At 41.7% G+C, this 14713-nt stretch overlaps 1 protein-coding gene across 1 annotated transcript; it reads left to right on the top strand.

Moving 5' to 3' along the window:
* Positions 1-214: 214 nt before the first annotated feature.
* LOC117089227 (cancer/testis antigen family 45 member A10-like) lies at positions 215-9838 on the top strand. The gene is made up of 5 exons (XM_033220225.1): positions 215-377; positions 5222-5396; positions 7333-7581; positions 7962-8055; positions 9274-9838. Exons 2-5 carry the CDS (start codon positions 5228-5230, stop codon positions 9329-9331), a joined length of 570 nt encoding a protein of 189 aa, XP_033076116.1. The 5' UTR covers positions 215-377; positions 5222-5227; the 3' UTR covers positions 9332-9838.
* Positions 9839-14713: the final 4875 nt, after the last annotated feature.

Genomic DNA, 14713 nt, shown 5'->3' with positions numbered 1-14713 from the left:
GCAGTTGTTACTAAAGGTCGCCTGTAGAGGGCGCCAGAGTCAGCGAAGGGGAGGGCTGCGCTTCCTGGTTCTCTGGGGCATGAGCCTTCTCCTCAGGACTCTGGCGCCCCCAACAGGTTCCCCGTGTTCGGCTGGGGCAGGCACGCTGTAGCTGATTATTTCCTTCCTTCTATCCCCCTTGGGCCGAACCGAATCGATGCTTCTGGTGAGACGCCTCCCCATGCACATCACTCCCAGGTGCCCTAGGGGGCACATTCCCCACAACTCCCAGAGGGCAGGTTTCTATAAAGTGCCACCAGTAGGGAGGCGCCACAGCTTCACTGCCGTTTTGTGAGGTGCCGACGTCTCTCTTCCAGCAAGGTCAGGACTTCAGGACTGTGAGTGGGCAGTTTTTCCCTGGATACTTTTAATTTCATCCCGGAAAGTGTCCTTTTTCCTTGGAAAGCATCTTTTCTGTGGCGTTCTCTGTCCGGTGTGTGGTAGGGCTCCCTTGGGAAAGTGGCTCCGCTTTGGGGACACCGCCATGGGCACCTGTGTTAGCCGTGGGGGAGAGTTTTCCGTGGGCACCCTGTCTTGGCTATGTTGTGGGACCAGGGGGCTTTTCTTGAGGGCTCCCTCTCGGTGATGTGAGGGACTTTTCCTACTGAAATGACCTGAGCCCGGGGGTAGGGGGCATGCCTTGGTTGCCTGTGTTGGCCTCGGGTGCGGCGGTGTTTCTTTCCCGCTCAGTTGCAGGCCTGAGGGGGACTCTGCCTTGGGGACCCTGTCTCTGCTCATGGAACGTGGTGGGGGTGGCTGTGCCTCGGACGCATGATCGCAGCCCTGTGGGGTCACTGTTGGGGGCTTTATCTCGACCCCCGAGGGACCCTTCCTTGGGTGCTGATGTTGGCCGTGAGGCACATTTGTCCTTAGATGTCGCTCGCTCTCAGCTATAATGTGTTGGCTTTTCTTTGGTTCTGCTTATCCCCATGTAGATGCTTATCGGATGCTTTCTCTTGATGCTGGGTTTTTAAAATTATTATCTGTGAGTGCTCTCTCCCGGTGTCCCGGGCGAATGGGGTGCTGTTCCTTGGATTCTCTAAGCCTATGGTGAGACTCAGGGAGTGTCAGCCATGAGGGAGGCCACGTGACCTTGGGAACTCTGTCTCGCCCCGGGTTGGGGTGCTTTTCCTCGGTTGATTGATCTCAATTCTGAAGGAACTCTTTCCCAGGATTCTGTCTGACCTTTCGGTCACAGCCTCAGGTGTCTGTGCAGGAATGGGGGTCCAGAAATATTCGAAGGTTCCAGCTGTGCCACATTCAAACACTCGCTGTACAGTTAGTCTTTCATTCCAGCCATTCTGATGGCTGTGCAGTGATCTCTCCTTATGTCTACACTCGCATTTCTCTGCTGATTAATGAGCTTGAGCACCTTTTTAAATATTGTTTTTATTTATCGATTTTTGTTTGTCTTTTGAAACGGGGTCTCCGTCTGTCGCCCAGGCTGGCTTGCAGTGCCACCACACCCAGCTATTTATCGTTTTTATTTTTGTTTTGTTTTGTTTTGTTTTGTTTTGTTTTCACCATTTTATTTGTTTATTGGTCATTTACTATGTCTTTTATGAAGTTCCTTTTCAGGCATTTTCCCCCAGCTTTTACTGAGATGTTTGTATTTTAAAAATGGATTTGTAGTTTCCATATATTCTGCATTTCAGTTATACACACATGCACACAGACATATATGTACATATATAAAAATGCATATACAATTTTAGTATCTTCTATAAATCTTTTTTGCCTTTACAAGATCTCAATAATGTGTTTTAGATGAACAGATTCTCTTATTTTATTAATCAGTGTATTATTTATGGCTAGTGCTTTTTATTTTTTTAAGAAATATCTTTGCCTCACCGGATGCCATTATGATCATTTTTTTTTATTATTATTGTACTTTAAGTTCTGGGATACATGTGCAGAATGTGCAGGTTTGTTACATAGGTAGACACATGCCATGGTGGTTTGCTGCACCCATCAACCTGTCAGCTACATTAGGTATTTCTCTAATGCTATCTCTCCCCTCCCCCTCCCCACCCCTGTCAGGCCCCGCTGTGTGATGTTCTCCTCCCTGTGTCCATGTGTTCTCACTGTTCAGCTCCCACTTATGAGTGAGAACATGTGGTGTTTGGTTTTCTGTCCCTGTGTTAGTTTGCTGACACATGTCCCTTCAAAGGTCATGAACTCATTCTTTTTTATGGCTGCATAGTATTTCGTGGTGTATATGTGCCACATTTTCTTTATCCAGTCTATCACTGTTGGGCATTTGGGTTGGTTCCAAGTCTTTGCTGTTGTGAATAGTGCTGCAATAAACATACGTGTGCATGTGTCTTTATAGTCGAATGATTTATAATCCTTTGGGTATATACCCAGTGATGGGATTGCTGGGTCAGATGGTATTTCTGGTTCTAGATCCTTGAGGAATCACCACAGTCTTCCACAATGGTTGAACTAATTTACACTCATGATGATATATTCTAAGTTTTCTTCTAGATCTTCCAATCATCTGAAATAAATTCTCATGAAATGGAGTAAAGTCAGAGACCAGGTATATTCAATGTGCTTATTAGCCATTTGAGTATGACTCCTATGAAGTGCATGTTCAGCTTTTCCCCCAAATTTTATTGGGATGTTTGTTTTTTAGAAATTGATTTGTAGTTCTGGATATATTCTGGATTCCACTCATTTGTTGCCAGATATATATGTATATATGTGTGTAACTACTATATATTTTTATATATAACCTATACTATATACTACATAATGTATAATCTACAACATGCTTTGGTTTTTCAGTCTCTTAATAGTGTCTTTGAGAAATGGAAGTTTTCCATTTAATTATGTCTAATTAAACAATTCATTCTTTATGGTTAGTGCTTGTTTATCCTCATTAAAAACATCTTTGTCTATTCTATAGTTGTGAAGACAATATCTTAAGTGTTTACTAGATTGTCTATTCATCTTTAGTAAAGTTTTATGGAGTGGGAAGAGGTAAGAGTCCAGTTTGTATTTTCCCTGCATTTATCAAGTGCATTTATTAAAAGCACTGTCCTTTTCACAATGATTTACCGCTCTTCTGTATTTTGTATTTCCATATTGTTTCTGGCCTCTGTGTCCTCTTCCCTTTGTGTATTTGCCTGTCATTGCTCCAATACCACACTGTTTTAATTATTCTACCTTTATAGTAAATTTCCTAATAGTAGTGCATTTCTACTAACTTAGTTCTTTTCCTTAAAAAAACTTTGTCTTTCCCTTGGCTTAAAAAACTTGGCTTTTCCAAATCTTTAATTTGCATATACTTAAAAAATGATCTGCTTGTCAATTTTCAGAAAAGCTTTTGTTAACATGGTGGAATTTTAAGTATGATTGCTATGATCATTCTGAGAGACTTCACAATAATGTCTCTTAATAATGTCTTCTGGCCGGGCGCGGTGGCTCACACCTGTAATCCCAGCACTTTGGGAGACCAAGGTGGGCAGATCACTTGAGGTCAGGAGTTCGAGACTAGTATCGCTAACAAAGTGACACCCCTTCTCTACTAAAAATACAAAACATTAGCCAGGCATCATGGCAGGCGCCTGTAATCTCAGCTACTCGGGAGGCTGAGGCAGGAGAATCGTTTGAACCCAGGAGGTGGCAGTTGCAGTGAGCAGACTGTGCCACTCCACTCCAGCCTGGGTGACAGAGCAAGGCTCCGTTTCCAAAAAAAAGATGTCTTCCAACACATCGAAAGAATATTTTTCTCCATTTACTGCAGTCTTGAATTTCTCTGAGTGATGTTTTATACTTTTGTGTAGTACTCTAGCACATCTTGATTAGATTTATTCCTAAATATTTGATGGTTTTGGTACTGTTTTTAATGACATTTGAAATCTCATATTCTAATTATTTGTTGCTATTAATTATACAGAAATGCCACTGGTTTTTATTAGATCTAGTATGTTGACTAAATTTGCTTGTTAACCATAATGATTTTATTCTTCTGCATTTTCTCTGAACAGAACAATGTCATCTGTGAATGGCATGTAAATCACAACTTGCCATGTCGCTCCTGAAAACCCATCCTCAAGTCTCCTAAGCACTCAGAACCAACTGTGAACCAGTTTTGGTCTGCGAGGTTACTTCTTTCCGAATTTTAAACATATTATCTTTTCCTGATGCTACAACACTTTTTAGAACCTCCAGTAAATTGTTGAATGGATAGTGGACATCTTTGTCTTGTTTTCAAACTCAGGGAGAAGATACTGATACGTTACTATGAAATATCGCATTTACTATTTTTTTGTACATCTGCTAACCAGAATAGGAAAGTTGCCCTTTTATCTAAGTTAGTGATAGTTTTCGTCACGAATGGACTTTAAACATTGACCCACGTATGAAAATAATCATGTGGTGTTTCCGTTTATTTGTTGTTGTTGTTAATATGGTGCATTACATCTATTGATTTTCAAATGTTAAATCAGGGTTGCCTTTCTGCAATATACTCCACCATGGCTGATGTATGTCCTTTTTAAGTAATATTGCATTTTACTTGCTCACGTTTAGTTTGAATTTTTGTGTCTAAGTTCAGGAGTGATCTTGGCTTGTATTTTGACCTGATCTTGTAGTTTTTCTTTCTTCTAAAGTCCTTGTCAGATTTTGTTATCAGTTTTGTATCAATCTTCTACAATCCTTTTCTTTGTCCTCATTTTTCCTAATAAGGGTTAATACAGATTTGTTTATACATCCATTTGAATATATAAGTATATATACTTATGTATTAAATATATATGATGTATATATAATGTATAATATATGTAATTTAAAATATAATGTATAATAAGGGTTACTACAGATTGGTTTATACATCTATTTTTCCTAATAAGGGTTAATATAGACTGGTTTATACATCTTCAAATAGGTAATAATATTTTCATCTCTTTTTGGTTGATGACAGCTGCTTATTCCACAGGCATTCTGATTGATTTTGTTGTACCATTTTTCTTCTTTTTTTACTTAGTGTACATTAAAATTAGGTTTCTTTTCCTGAGAACAGAGTGTTTGTTGAGACTTGGTAAATCTTGGCTCATGATTAAAAGTGAAATTAATGATTCAAAGTCTTGGTTGTATACACATATGCAAACTGTTTGCCATTTTGTGATTGTTAGATTTTTGTCATGAATGGAATATGTTCATTGATGTTTTTCAGGAAACAATGACCGATAAAACAGAGAAGGTGGCTGTAGATCCTGAACCCGTGTTTAAACGTCCCAGGGAATGTGACAGTCCTTCATATCAGAAAAGGCAGAGGATGGCCCTGTTGGCAAGGAAACAAGGAGCAGGAGACAGCCCTACTGCAGGCTCTGCCATGTCCAAAGAAAAGAGTAAGTAAGCCTGTCCTCACCTCCTCTTCATGCTGTATCCAGTGCAGTCGGCCTCCTGCCTCATCCCCTCCAGAGAAACTGTCCTTGTCAAGGTGAACGGTTTCAGCTGACATTGCCATTAAATTCTCAGCAGCCTTGACAGTTGTTCACTCGCTTCTTCATGAAAACCTTCTAGCATTTCCATTTTCCACAATTTTTTTTTTAATTTCTTGTCCGTATTGGTGAATCCCTATCATTTTTTTCTTGAGATGGAGTTTCGTTCTTCTTGGCCAAGCTAGAGTCCAGTGACATGATCTCGGCTCACTGAAACCTCAGTCTCCTGGGTTCAAGTGATTCTCCTGCTGCAGCCTCCCGAGTAGCTGAGATTACAAGTACCAGCCACCACACCCAGCTAATTTTTGTAATTTTAGTAGAGATGGAGTTTTGCCATATCAGCCAGGCTGGTCTCAAACTCCTCACCTCAGGTGATCTACCCACCTCAGCCTCCCAAAGTGCTGGAATTACAGGCACAAGCCACTGCATCCGACCCCTATCATTCTTTTTTTCTGTCTTTCTTTTTCTTCTCTTCTCTAAATACTGTAAACATTTTCTGAACCCCAGCATCTCTCTCTCTCCTTCTGTTCCAGTCTGCCATGATCAATCACTGAGCTCCCATGATACCTCCACATTTCCATTATTGTCCCCATCGAACACATACGCTCCCACCCGGCAGCCAGGTCATCATGTTGGCGTGTAAATCACATCATGCCACGTCACTCCTGAAAACCCATCCTCCACTCTCCTTAGCACTCAGAACCGACTGTGAACCAGCTTTGGTCTGCCAGGTTCTGCATGGCCTGGCCTCTGTCACCCTCTCCTCACACGGGCCCCATCCATCTCCTGACTCTGTCTGCTTCTGTCCTTCACCCCGTAGTGCCTGATCCATCCCCACTCCAGCCCATACCCTTGGCCTCACAGCAACCTGGAACTCCCCCTCTGCCTCTGTGCAGGCAGCTCTGCTTCTTCCTTCAAGCCCTGCCCAAGGGTACCTTCACAGAAGGCTCTGCCCAACCAGCGGGCAACTCCTGGGGCTCCCTCTGCTGCTGTTGCCCACAGGCCTGTGGACTGCTTCCCTTCCACCACCCCGACGCTGTTTGTTTCATTTGCTCATTGTGCATGTGCTGTCTGACTGCCCCACATGAGGATGTGAGCTCCACAAGGGCAGGGAACGTTGCTCTCTGGGCTATTTACTGCTGATCCCCAGCTACTGGCATGCTGCCTGCCACAGACGATGAATAAATGAGAGGTGTCAGACCCGAAGTGAAAAGAAAGTCACTTTTCTGAGACAGAAAGGAAGGATGAGGAAAATCATACACTAAAAGGGATTTTTTGGTGATGGAGTGCGTATAGAACTTTCAGCAGTAATGGCCACCTTTATTTTCTCAGAATATGTTTGACGTAGAGAGGAGCCTGCTTGAGGTGTATCCCAGCTGTCTGGCTTCCAGCTCACTAAAGCCTGGTGGTTTGTAAGTGAATTTGGGAAATCGTGATATCAAGTGAGACCTGCTGCTTTCAACTTGTAAAGCATAACAAACTGAAACTATCCCACGAATACCAGGGATCTGTGAATGTTGCTTTAGAGTTGTACTGTCTTACTTGGTTTCCATATCTATTCATAGGGCCAGAAAATAAGAGGTGGTTTTATTGTATTATGTGTCCTGGCCTCAGTTCATCAGGTCTGAGATTTCCCCTGGTATATCCTCCCATTTATGAAAGAAATAATTCCCTAGAAACGGAGGAGCACATAGATGTACCCAGAGGGGTGATGAAACACACACTTCTCACAGCTCAGCTTCTCAGTTTGGTTTCCAGATCTGTCATTCATGATCTCTATGTGGAGGGGAAAGAAAATGGTCAAACACTACTGATGGCTTTTTGTCAAAATCTGTTTCACTAGAGCTTAAGACAGGAGATGGTATTCCACCCATCCAATTGGATTCTCAGATTGATGACTTCGCTGGTTTCAGCAAAGATAAGCTGATGCAGAAACCTGGTAGCAATGCACCTGTGGGAGGAATTGTTACCAGCAATTTCTCTGAAGATGACCTAAAATGCAGAGAAATAGTCCCTTTACCCAAAAGCCAAGAAGAAATTAATGCTGATATAAAACATCAAATAGTGAAGGAAATCCAAAGCATTGGACGAAGTAAGTAGCATAAGAATATCTGTTTCATAAAACTATAGGAAGTCTCTCTTTCTATGATTCAGAAGATATTCATGTTACCTGTTGAGGCTCATTCTTTGCCAGAGTTGAGTTTGCCCATAGTTTATGGTGGTTCCTCTTTTCTTTGACTAAAGCATAGTACACCTTTTGCTTTTCTTTTCTTACTTGGTTATGGTTAAAAGAGTTCCATTCGTATGTATGTGCAGGTGTCTTTTTTATTATTTAGATTTGTATGTGCGGGTATTTTGATTTAAGCATTTAAAACATTTTAGCCTATGAAGCATGATTGCTGAGATATAGATTCACTTCTATTCTTCTTTATATTTGATAATACTGAAGGTTTTTTTTTTAAACATCTTCAGAATACAAAAGGATCTTCAAATTGCTTAAAAGAGTGCAAGGACCTATAGAAGTCAAGAAAGTATTTTTTGAATCCATCATCAAGGAAGCAGCAAGGTGGGTAGAAATAGGAACTGTCCAATTTCTTTAAGCACTTGGACTCAATAGAGTACTGGGGGTGAGCGTGGGGGAACAGCCCCTGCCTTGAGTTTCTCAAACCCTGGTCCTCACTCATAGTTACGGCTGTCTCCAAAGTTACTTAGGCTAATGTTATCTGAATCTAACTCATTCTTCGAAGACTATGGAGACTTCCATTCTCACCATAGTCTGAGGTGCACATTGTCCCTTGATTGACACTCTTTGTATTTGCTAGACTACTTCTTTTTAAAAAATTTTTGTACGGACATAGCAGATGCATGTATTTCTGGGGTATATGAGATATTGTGATACAGACAACAATGTGTAATAAATACATCAAGGTAAATGGGGTATCTGTCACCTCAAGCTTTTATCCTTTGTGTTACAGACAATCCAATTATACTCTTCATTATTTGTAAATGTACAATTAAATTATTACCGACAATAGTCACCCTGTTGGGCTATGAAATACTACATCTTATTTATTCTATTTTTCTACCTATTAATCATCCCCACTTCCCACACGCTCCACCCCCACTAACCTTCCCAGCCTCTGGGAACCATCATTCTACTCGCTATCTCCATTAGTTCAGTTGTTTTACATGTTTGCTCCCAGAAATAAGTGAGAAAGTACAAAGTTTGTCTTTCTGTGCCTGGCTTATTTCACTTAACATAATGACCTTTGATTCCATCCATATTGTTGCAAATGACTGAATCTCATTCTTTTTTATGTCTGAACAATACTCTATTGTGTATATGTACCATATTTTTTTATCCATTCACCTGTTAGTGGACACTTAGGTTGCTTCCGAATCTTGGCTACTGTGAATGGTGCTGCAACAAACATGGGAGTGCAGATATCTCTTCGGTACCCTGACTTCCTTTCTCTTGGGCATATACCAAGCAGTGGGATTCCTGGACCATATGATAGCTCCATTTTTAGTTTTTCGAGGAACCTCCATACTGTTCTTCGTAGTTATTGTAGTAATTTTTATTCCCACCAACAGTATATGAAGGTTCCCTTTTCTCCACACCCTCGCCATCATTTGTTATTGCCAGCTAGACTACCTCTTACCATGCAGGTGAATTTCTATTTCCATGCTGACTGTAACTTCATCTTTCTATCCTTCACAGTGCTTCCTACAGCACAGGTTCTTTGGCTATCTTTTAGTTAATGGCATGTCTCTGTCTTTTCAGATGTATGAGCCGAGACTTCGTTCAGCTCCTTGAGAAGAAACTGGAGCGTATGATTTAGGAGTACTTGTCCATGGAGGATTATGGCAACCCAAATGCATAATCTCAGTAATGATTGAGGAGAGAAAAGGATCAGATTGCTGTTTTCTACAATGGAGCATGATATTGCTGAAGTCTCCTGGCATATGTTACTGACTCAAATGGCCTTCCAGAGGCTGAGAAATTTCTGTTAGTAAAAGTTGTTCTTTTTCCCTAAGCATTTCATTTGAAAGAATAACTTGTTTTTTGGTTGTTTTTTATTCCCACCTATGCTGGTAGATATTATTATCCCATTAAATAAATACTATTACAGTCATGGTTTCTGCAGCAGCTCACATTGTTGAAGCTGGTATTTGTAACTGCCTTCTTTCACTACCCATTTCACATTCCCTTTGCCCTAAGATAGCATGTCAGTTGGTTCATGGAGCTTGGCCTGGCAGGATGGCTGAAACTCTTCATTATAGAAGAGTCTGAACCATTACACGTCCTGCCTGAATGGGGTTGCTGTGATTTTCCATTAACTCTAATCACAAAACACGGGAGGACTAAGAAGCTCTCTAGACATATCCGACTTACTTTTCCTTAGCCCCTGGTGTAGTAGGAACCTGATCTCCTTTTTTTTCTCAGTTTCCATCACCCAAGCCAGTAGCAGAATCCCTACTTTGTCTCTTGGTTGAGAGGAGTGAAGAGTTCAAAGTCGTCAGCTGTGAGACACAATTTTCATTTCAATGGAATCATTTTGATTCCCCCGTTGAAAAAATTTCTCAATTTGTAACTAAGACCTCTAGCCCAGCAGAGCCAAAAGTTTGCTTCTTGAAAGCAAAGTTTGCTTCTTGAGCACAAAAAGAAAAATTTTGCTACTAGATACCCAGGAGTAATAGTGAGAGGAGGCCCGCATCTTACCCCTTTCATTCTTGAAGACATAGATGTGGCTATGGGAGAAATAGTTCCATATACTTGATGCTGGGATCCAGCATTGCCACCTCTGAGATTGTCAGCCAAGCCCCTCAAGGCACTGCCACAAAGCTAGAACTACAACTCAGGCTTTAAAGATCACTCCACTGTTCTATTGAGCCAGCCACTTCAGGATGTTGAGGAACATCACAAGACTAGTGAAATCCATTAGCATGAGCCCATTCCCATACTTCATTTCCTGTAAAGTGAGTTTCATGTTTAAAACTGGTGCAGTGTGGGCTGTTTCCGGTTCCAAGATGGCCCAATAGGAAAAGCTCCAGTCCATAGCTCCCAGTGTGAGCGATTCAGAAGGTGGGTGATTTCTGCATTTTCAACTGAAGAACCAGGTTCATCTCACTGGGGCTTGTTGGACCAGTGACTGCAGTCCACGGAGTGTGAGCTGAAGCAGGGCAGGGCATCGCCTCACCAGGGAATTGCATGGGTTCAGGGAATTCCCTTTCCTAGCCAAGGGAATCCATGACAGATGGTTCCTGGAAAATTGGGACACTCTCACCCTAATACTGCGCTTTTCCAACAGTCTTAGCAAATAGCACACCAGGAGGTTATATCCCATGCCTGGCTCAGAGGGTCCCATGCCCACACAGCCTTGCTTACCACTAGCACAGCAGTCTGAGATCGAGCTGCAAGGCGGCAGCGAGCCTGGGGGAGGGGCGTCCACCATTGCCGAGGCTTGAGTAGGTAAACAAAGCGGCCGGGAAGCTCAAACTGGGTGGAGCTTAAGGAGGCTGCAGCTCAATGAGGCCTGCCTGCCTGCCTCTGTAGACTCCACCTCTGGGGGCAGGGCATAGCTGAACAAAAGGCAGCAGAAACTTATGCAGACTTAAACATCCCTGTCTGACAGCTTTGAAGAGAGTAGTAGTTCTCCCAGCATGGAGTTTGAGATCTGAGAACGGACAGACTGCCTCCTTAGTGGGTCCCTGACCCTCGAGTAGCCTAACTGGGAGACACCTCCCAGTAGGGGCCGACTGACACCTCATACAGCCAGGTGCCCCTCTGAGAGGAAGCTTCCAGAGGAAGGATGAGGCAGCAACATTTGCCGTTCTGCAATAGTTGCTGTTCTGCAGCCTCTGCTGGTGATAACCAGGCAAACAAGGTCTGGAGTGGACCCCCAGCAAACTCCAAGAGACCTGCAGCTCAGGGTCCTGACTGTTAGAAGGAAAACTAACAAACAGAAAGGACATCCACACCAAAACCCCATCTGTATGTCACCATCATCAAGGACCAAAAGTAGATAAAACCACAAAGATGGGGAGAAAGCGGAGCAGAAAAGCTGAAAATTCTAATCAGGGTGCCTCTTCTTCTCCAAGGGAATGCAACTCCTTGTCAGCAGCGGAACAAAGCTGGATGGAGAATGACTTGACAAGTTGAGAGAAGAGGGCTTCAGACGATGGGTAATAATAAACTTCTCCGAGCTAAAGGAAGAAGTTCAAACCCATCGCAAAGAAGCTAAAAACCTTGAAAAAAGATTAGACGAATGGCTAACTAGAAGAAAACAGTGTAGAGAAGACCTTAAATGACCTGATGGAGCTGAAAACCATGGCACGAGAACTACGTGATGCATGCACAAGCTTCAGTAGTCAATTCGATCAAGTGGAAGAAAGGGTATCAGTGATAGAAGATCCAATGAGTGAAATGGAGCGAGAAGAGAAGTTTAGAGGAAAAAGAGTAAAAATAAATGAACAAAGCCACCAAGAAATAGGGGACTATGTGAAAAGACCAAATCTACATCTGATTGGTGTACCTGAAAATGATGGGGAGAATGGAACCAAGTTGGAAAACACTCTTCAGGAGAGTATCCAGGGGAACTTCCCCAACCAGCAAGACAGGCCAACATTCAAATTCAGGAAATACAGAGAACACCGCAAAGATACTCCTTGAGAAGGGCAACTCCAAGACACATAATTGTCAGATTCACCAAAGTTGAAATGAAGGAAAAAATACTAAGGGCAGCCAGAGAGAAAGGTTGGGTTACACACAAAGGGAAGACCATCAGACTAACAGCGGATCTCTCAGCAGAAATTCTACAAGCCAGAAGAGATTGGGGGCCAATATTCGACATTCTTAAAGAAAATAATTTTCAACCCAGAATCTCATATCCAGCCAAACTAAGCTTCATAAGTGAAGGAGAAATAAAATCCTCTACAGACAAGCAAATGCTGAGAGATTTTGTCACCACCAGGCCTGCCTACAAGAGCTCCTGAAGGAAGCAGTAAACATGGAAAAGAACAACCGGTACCAGCCACTGGAAAAACATGCCAAATTGTAAAGACCATTGATGCTAGGAAGAAACTGCATCAACTAACAAGCAAACTAATCAGCTAACATCATAAAGATAGGATCAAATTCATGCATAAAAATATTGACCTTAAATGTAAATGGGCTAATGCTCCAATTAAAAGACACAGACTGGCAAACTGGATAAAGAGTCAAGACCCATCAGTGTGCGGTATCCAGGAGACCCATCTCATGTGCAGACACACACGTAGACTCAAAATAAAGGGATGGAGGAAGATCTACCAAGCAAATGGAAAACAAAGAAACAAAAAAAGCAGGGGTTGCAATCCTAGTCTCTGACAAAACAGACTTTAAACCAACAAAGATCAAAAGAGACAACGGAGGCCATTACGTAATGGTAAGGAGATCAATTCAACAAGAAGAGCTAACTCTCCTAAATACATATGCACCCAATACAGGAGCACCCAGATTCATAAAGCAAGTCCTTAGAGACCAACAAAGAGACTTAGACTCCCACACAATAATAATGGGAGACTTTAACATCCCACTGTCAACATTAGACAGATCAACGAGACAGAAAATTAACAAGAATATCCAGGAATTGAACTCAGCTCTGCACCAAGTGGACCTAATAGACATCTATAGAACTCTCCACCCCAAGTCAACAGAGTATACATTCTTCTCAGCACCACCTCATAGTTATTCCAAAATTGACCACATAGTTGGAAGTAAAACAATCCTCAGCAAATGTAAAAGAACAGAAATCATAACAAACTGTCTCTCAGACCACAGTGCAATCAAACTAGAACTCAGGATTAAGAAACTCCCTCAAAACCACTCAACTATATGGAAACTGAACAACAACTCCTGAATGACTACTGGGTACATAACAAAATGAAGGCAGAAATAAAGATGTTCTTTGAAACTAATGAGAACAAAGACACAACATACCAGAATCTCTGGGACTATTTAAAGCAGTGGTGTCCAGGGAAATTTATAGCACTAAATGCCCACAAGAGAAAGCAGGAAAGATCTAAAATTGACACCCTAACATCACAATTAAGAGAACTAGAGAAGCAAGAGCAAACACATTCAAAAGCTAGCAGAAGGCAAGAAAGAACTAAGATCGGAGCAGAACTGAAGGTGATAGAGACACAAAAAAACCCTTAAAAAATTCAATGAATCCAGGAGCTGAGTTTTTGAAAAGATCAACAAAATTGATAGACTGCTAGCAAGACTAATAAAGAAGAAAAGAGAGAATAATCAAATAGACACAACAAAAATGATAAAGAGGATATTACCACTGATCCCATAGACATACAAACTACCATCGAGAATACTATAAACACATCAATGCAAATAAACTAGAAAACCTAGAAGAAATGGAAAAATTCCTGGACACATACACGCTCCCAAGACTAAACCAGGAAGAATCTACAACCATCTGATCTTTGACAAACCTGACAAAAACAAGAATGGGGAAAGGATTCCCTGTTTAATAAATGGTGCTGGGGAAACTGGCTAGCCATATGTAGAAAGCTGAAACTGGATGCCTTCCTTTTACACTTTATACACTTTATACAAAAACTAATTCAAGATGGATTAAAGACTTAAATGTTAGACCTAAAATCATAAAAACCTAGAAGAAAACCTAGGCAATACCATTCAGGCCATAGGCATGGGCAAGGACTTCAGGACTAAAACACCAAAAGCAATGGCAACAAAAGCCAAAATAGACAAATGGGATCTAATTAAATTAAGGGGTTCTGCACAGCAAAAGAAACTACCGTCAGAGTGAACAGGCAACCTACAGAATGGGAGAAAGTTTTTACAACCTACCCATCTGACAAAGGGCTAATATCCAGAATGTACAAAGAACTTAAACAAATTTACGAGAAAAAATCATAACAAGCCCATCAAAAGGTGGGCAAAGGATATGAGGAGACACTTCTCAAAAGAATACATTTATGCAGCCAACAGACACATGAAAAAATACTCGACATCACTGGCCATCAGAGAAATGCAAATCAAAACCACAATGAGATACCATCTCACACCAGTTAGAATGGCGATCATTAAAAAGTCAGGAAAAAACAGGTGATGGAGAGGATGTGGAGAAATAGAAACACTTTTACACTGTTGGTGGGACTGTAAACTAGTTCAACCATTGTGGAAGACAATGTGGCGATTCCTC

Source organism: Trachypithecus francoisi, unplaced genomic scaffold, assembly GCF_009764315.1.
Source record: "Trachypithecus francoisi isolate TF-2019V2 unplaced genomic scaffold, Tfra_2.0 Contig00810, whole genome shotgun sequence".
Lineage (NCBI taxonomy): Eukaryota > Metazoa > Chordata > Mammalia > Primates > Cercopithecidae > Trachypithecus > Trachypithecus francoisi.
This window is presented reverse-complemented; position numbering and strand designations above follow the sequence as displayed.

Excerpts from the sequence above, each read along its gene's own strand:
- LOC117089227 (XM_033220225.1), top strand. The coding sequence starts at position 5,228 with ATGACCGATAAAACAGAGAAGGTGGCTGTAGATCCTGAACCCGTGTTT. Across the intron at positions 7,582-7,961 it reads AATCCAAAGCATTGGACGAA|AATACAAAAGGATCTTCAAA; the intron begins GTAAGTAGCATA and ends AAACATCTTCAG. Across the intron at positions 8,056-9,273 it reads ATCATCAAGGAAGCAGCAAG|ATGTATGAGCCGAGACTTCG; the intron begins GTGGGTAGAAAT and ends CTGTCTTTTCAG.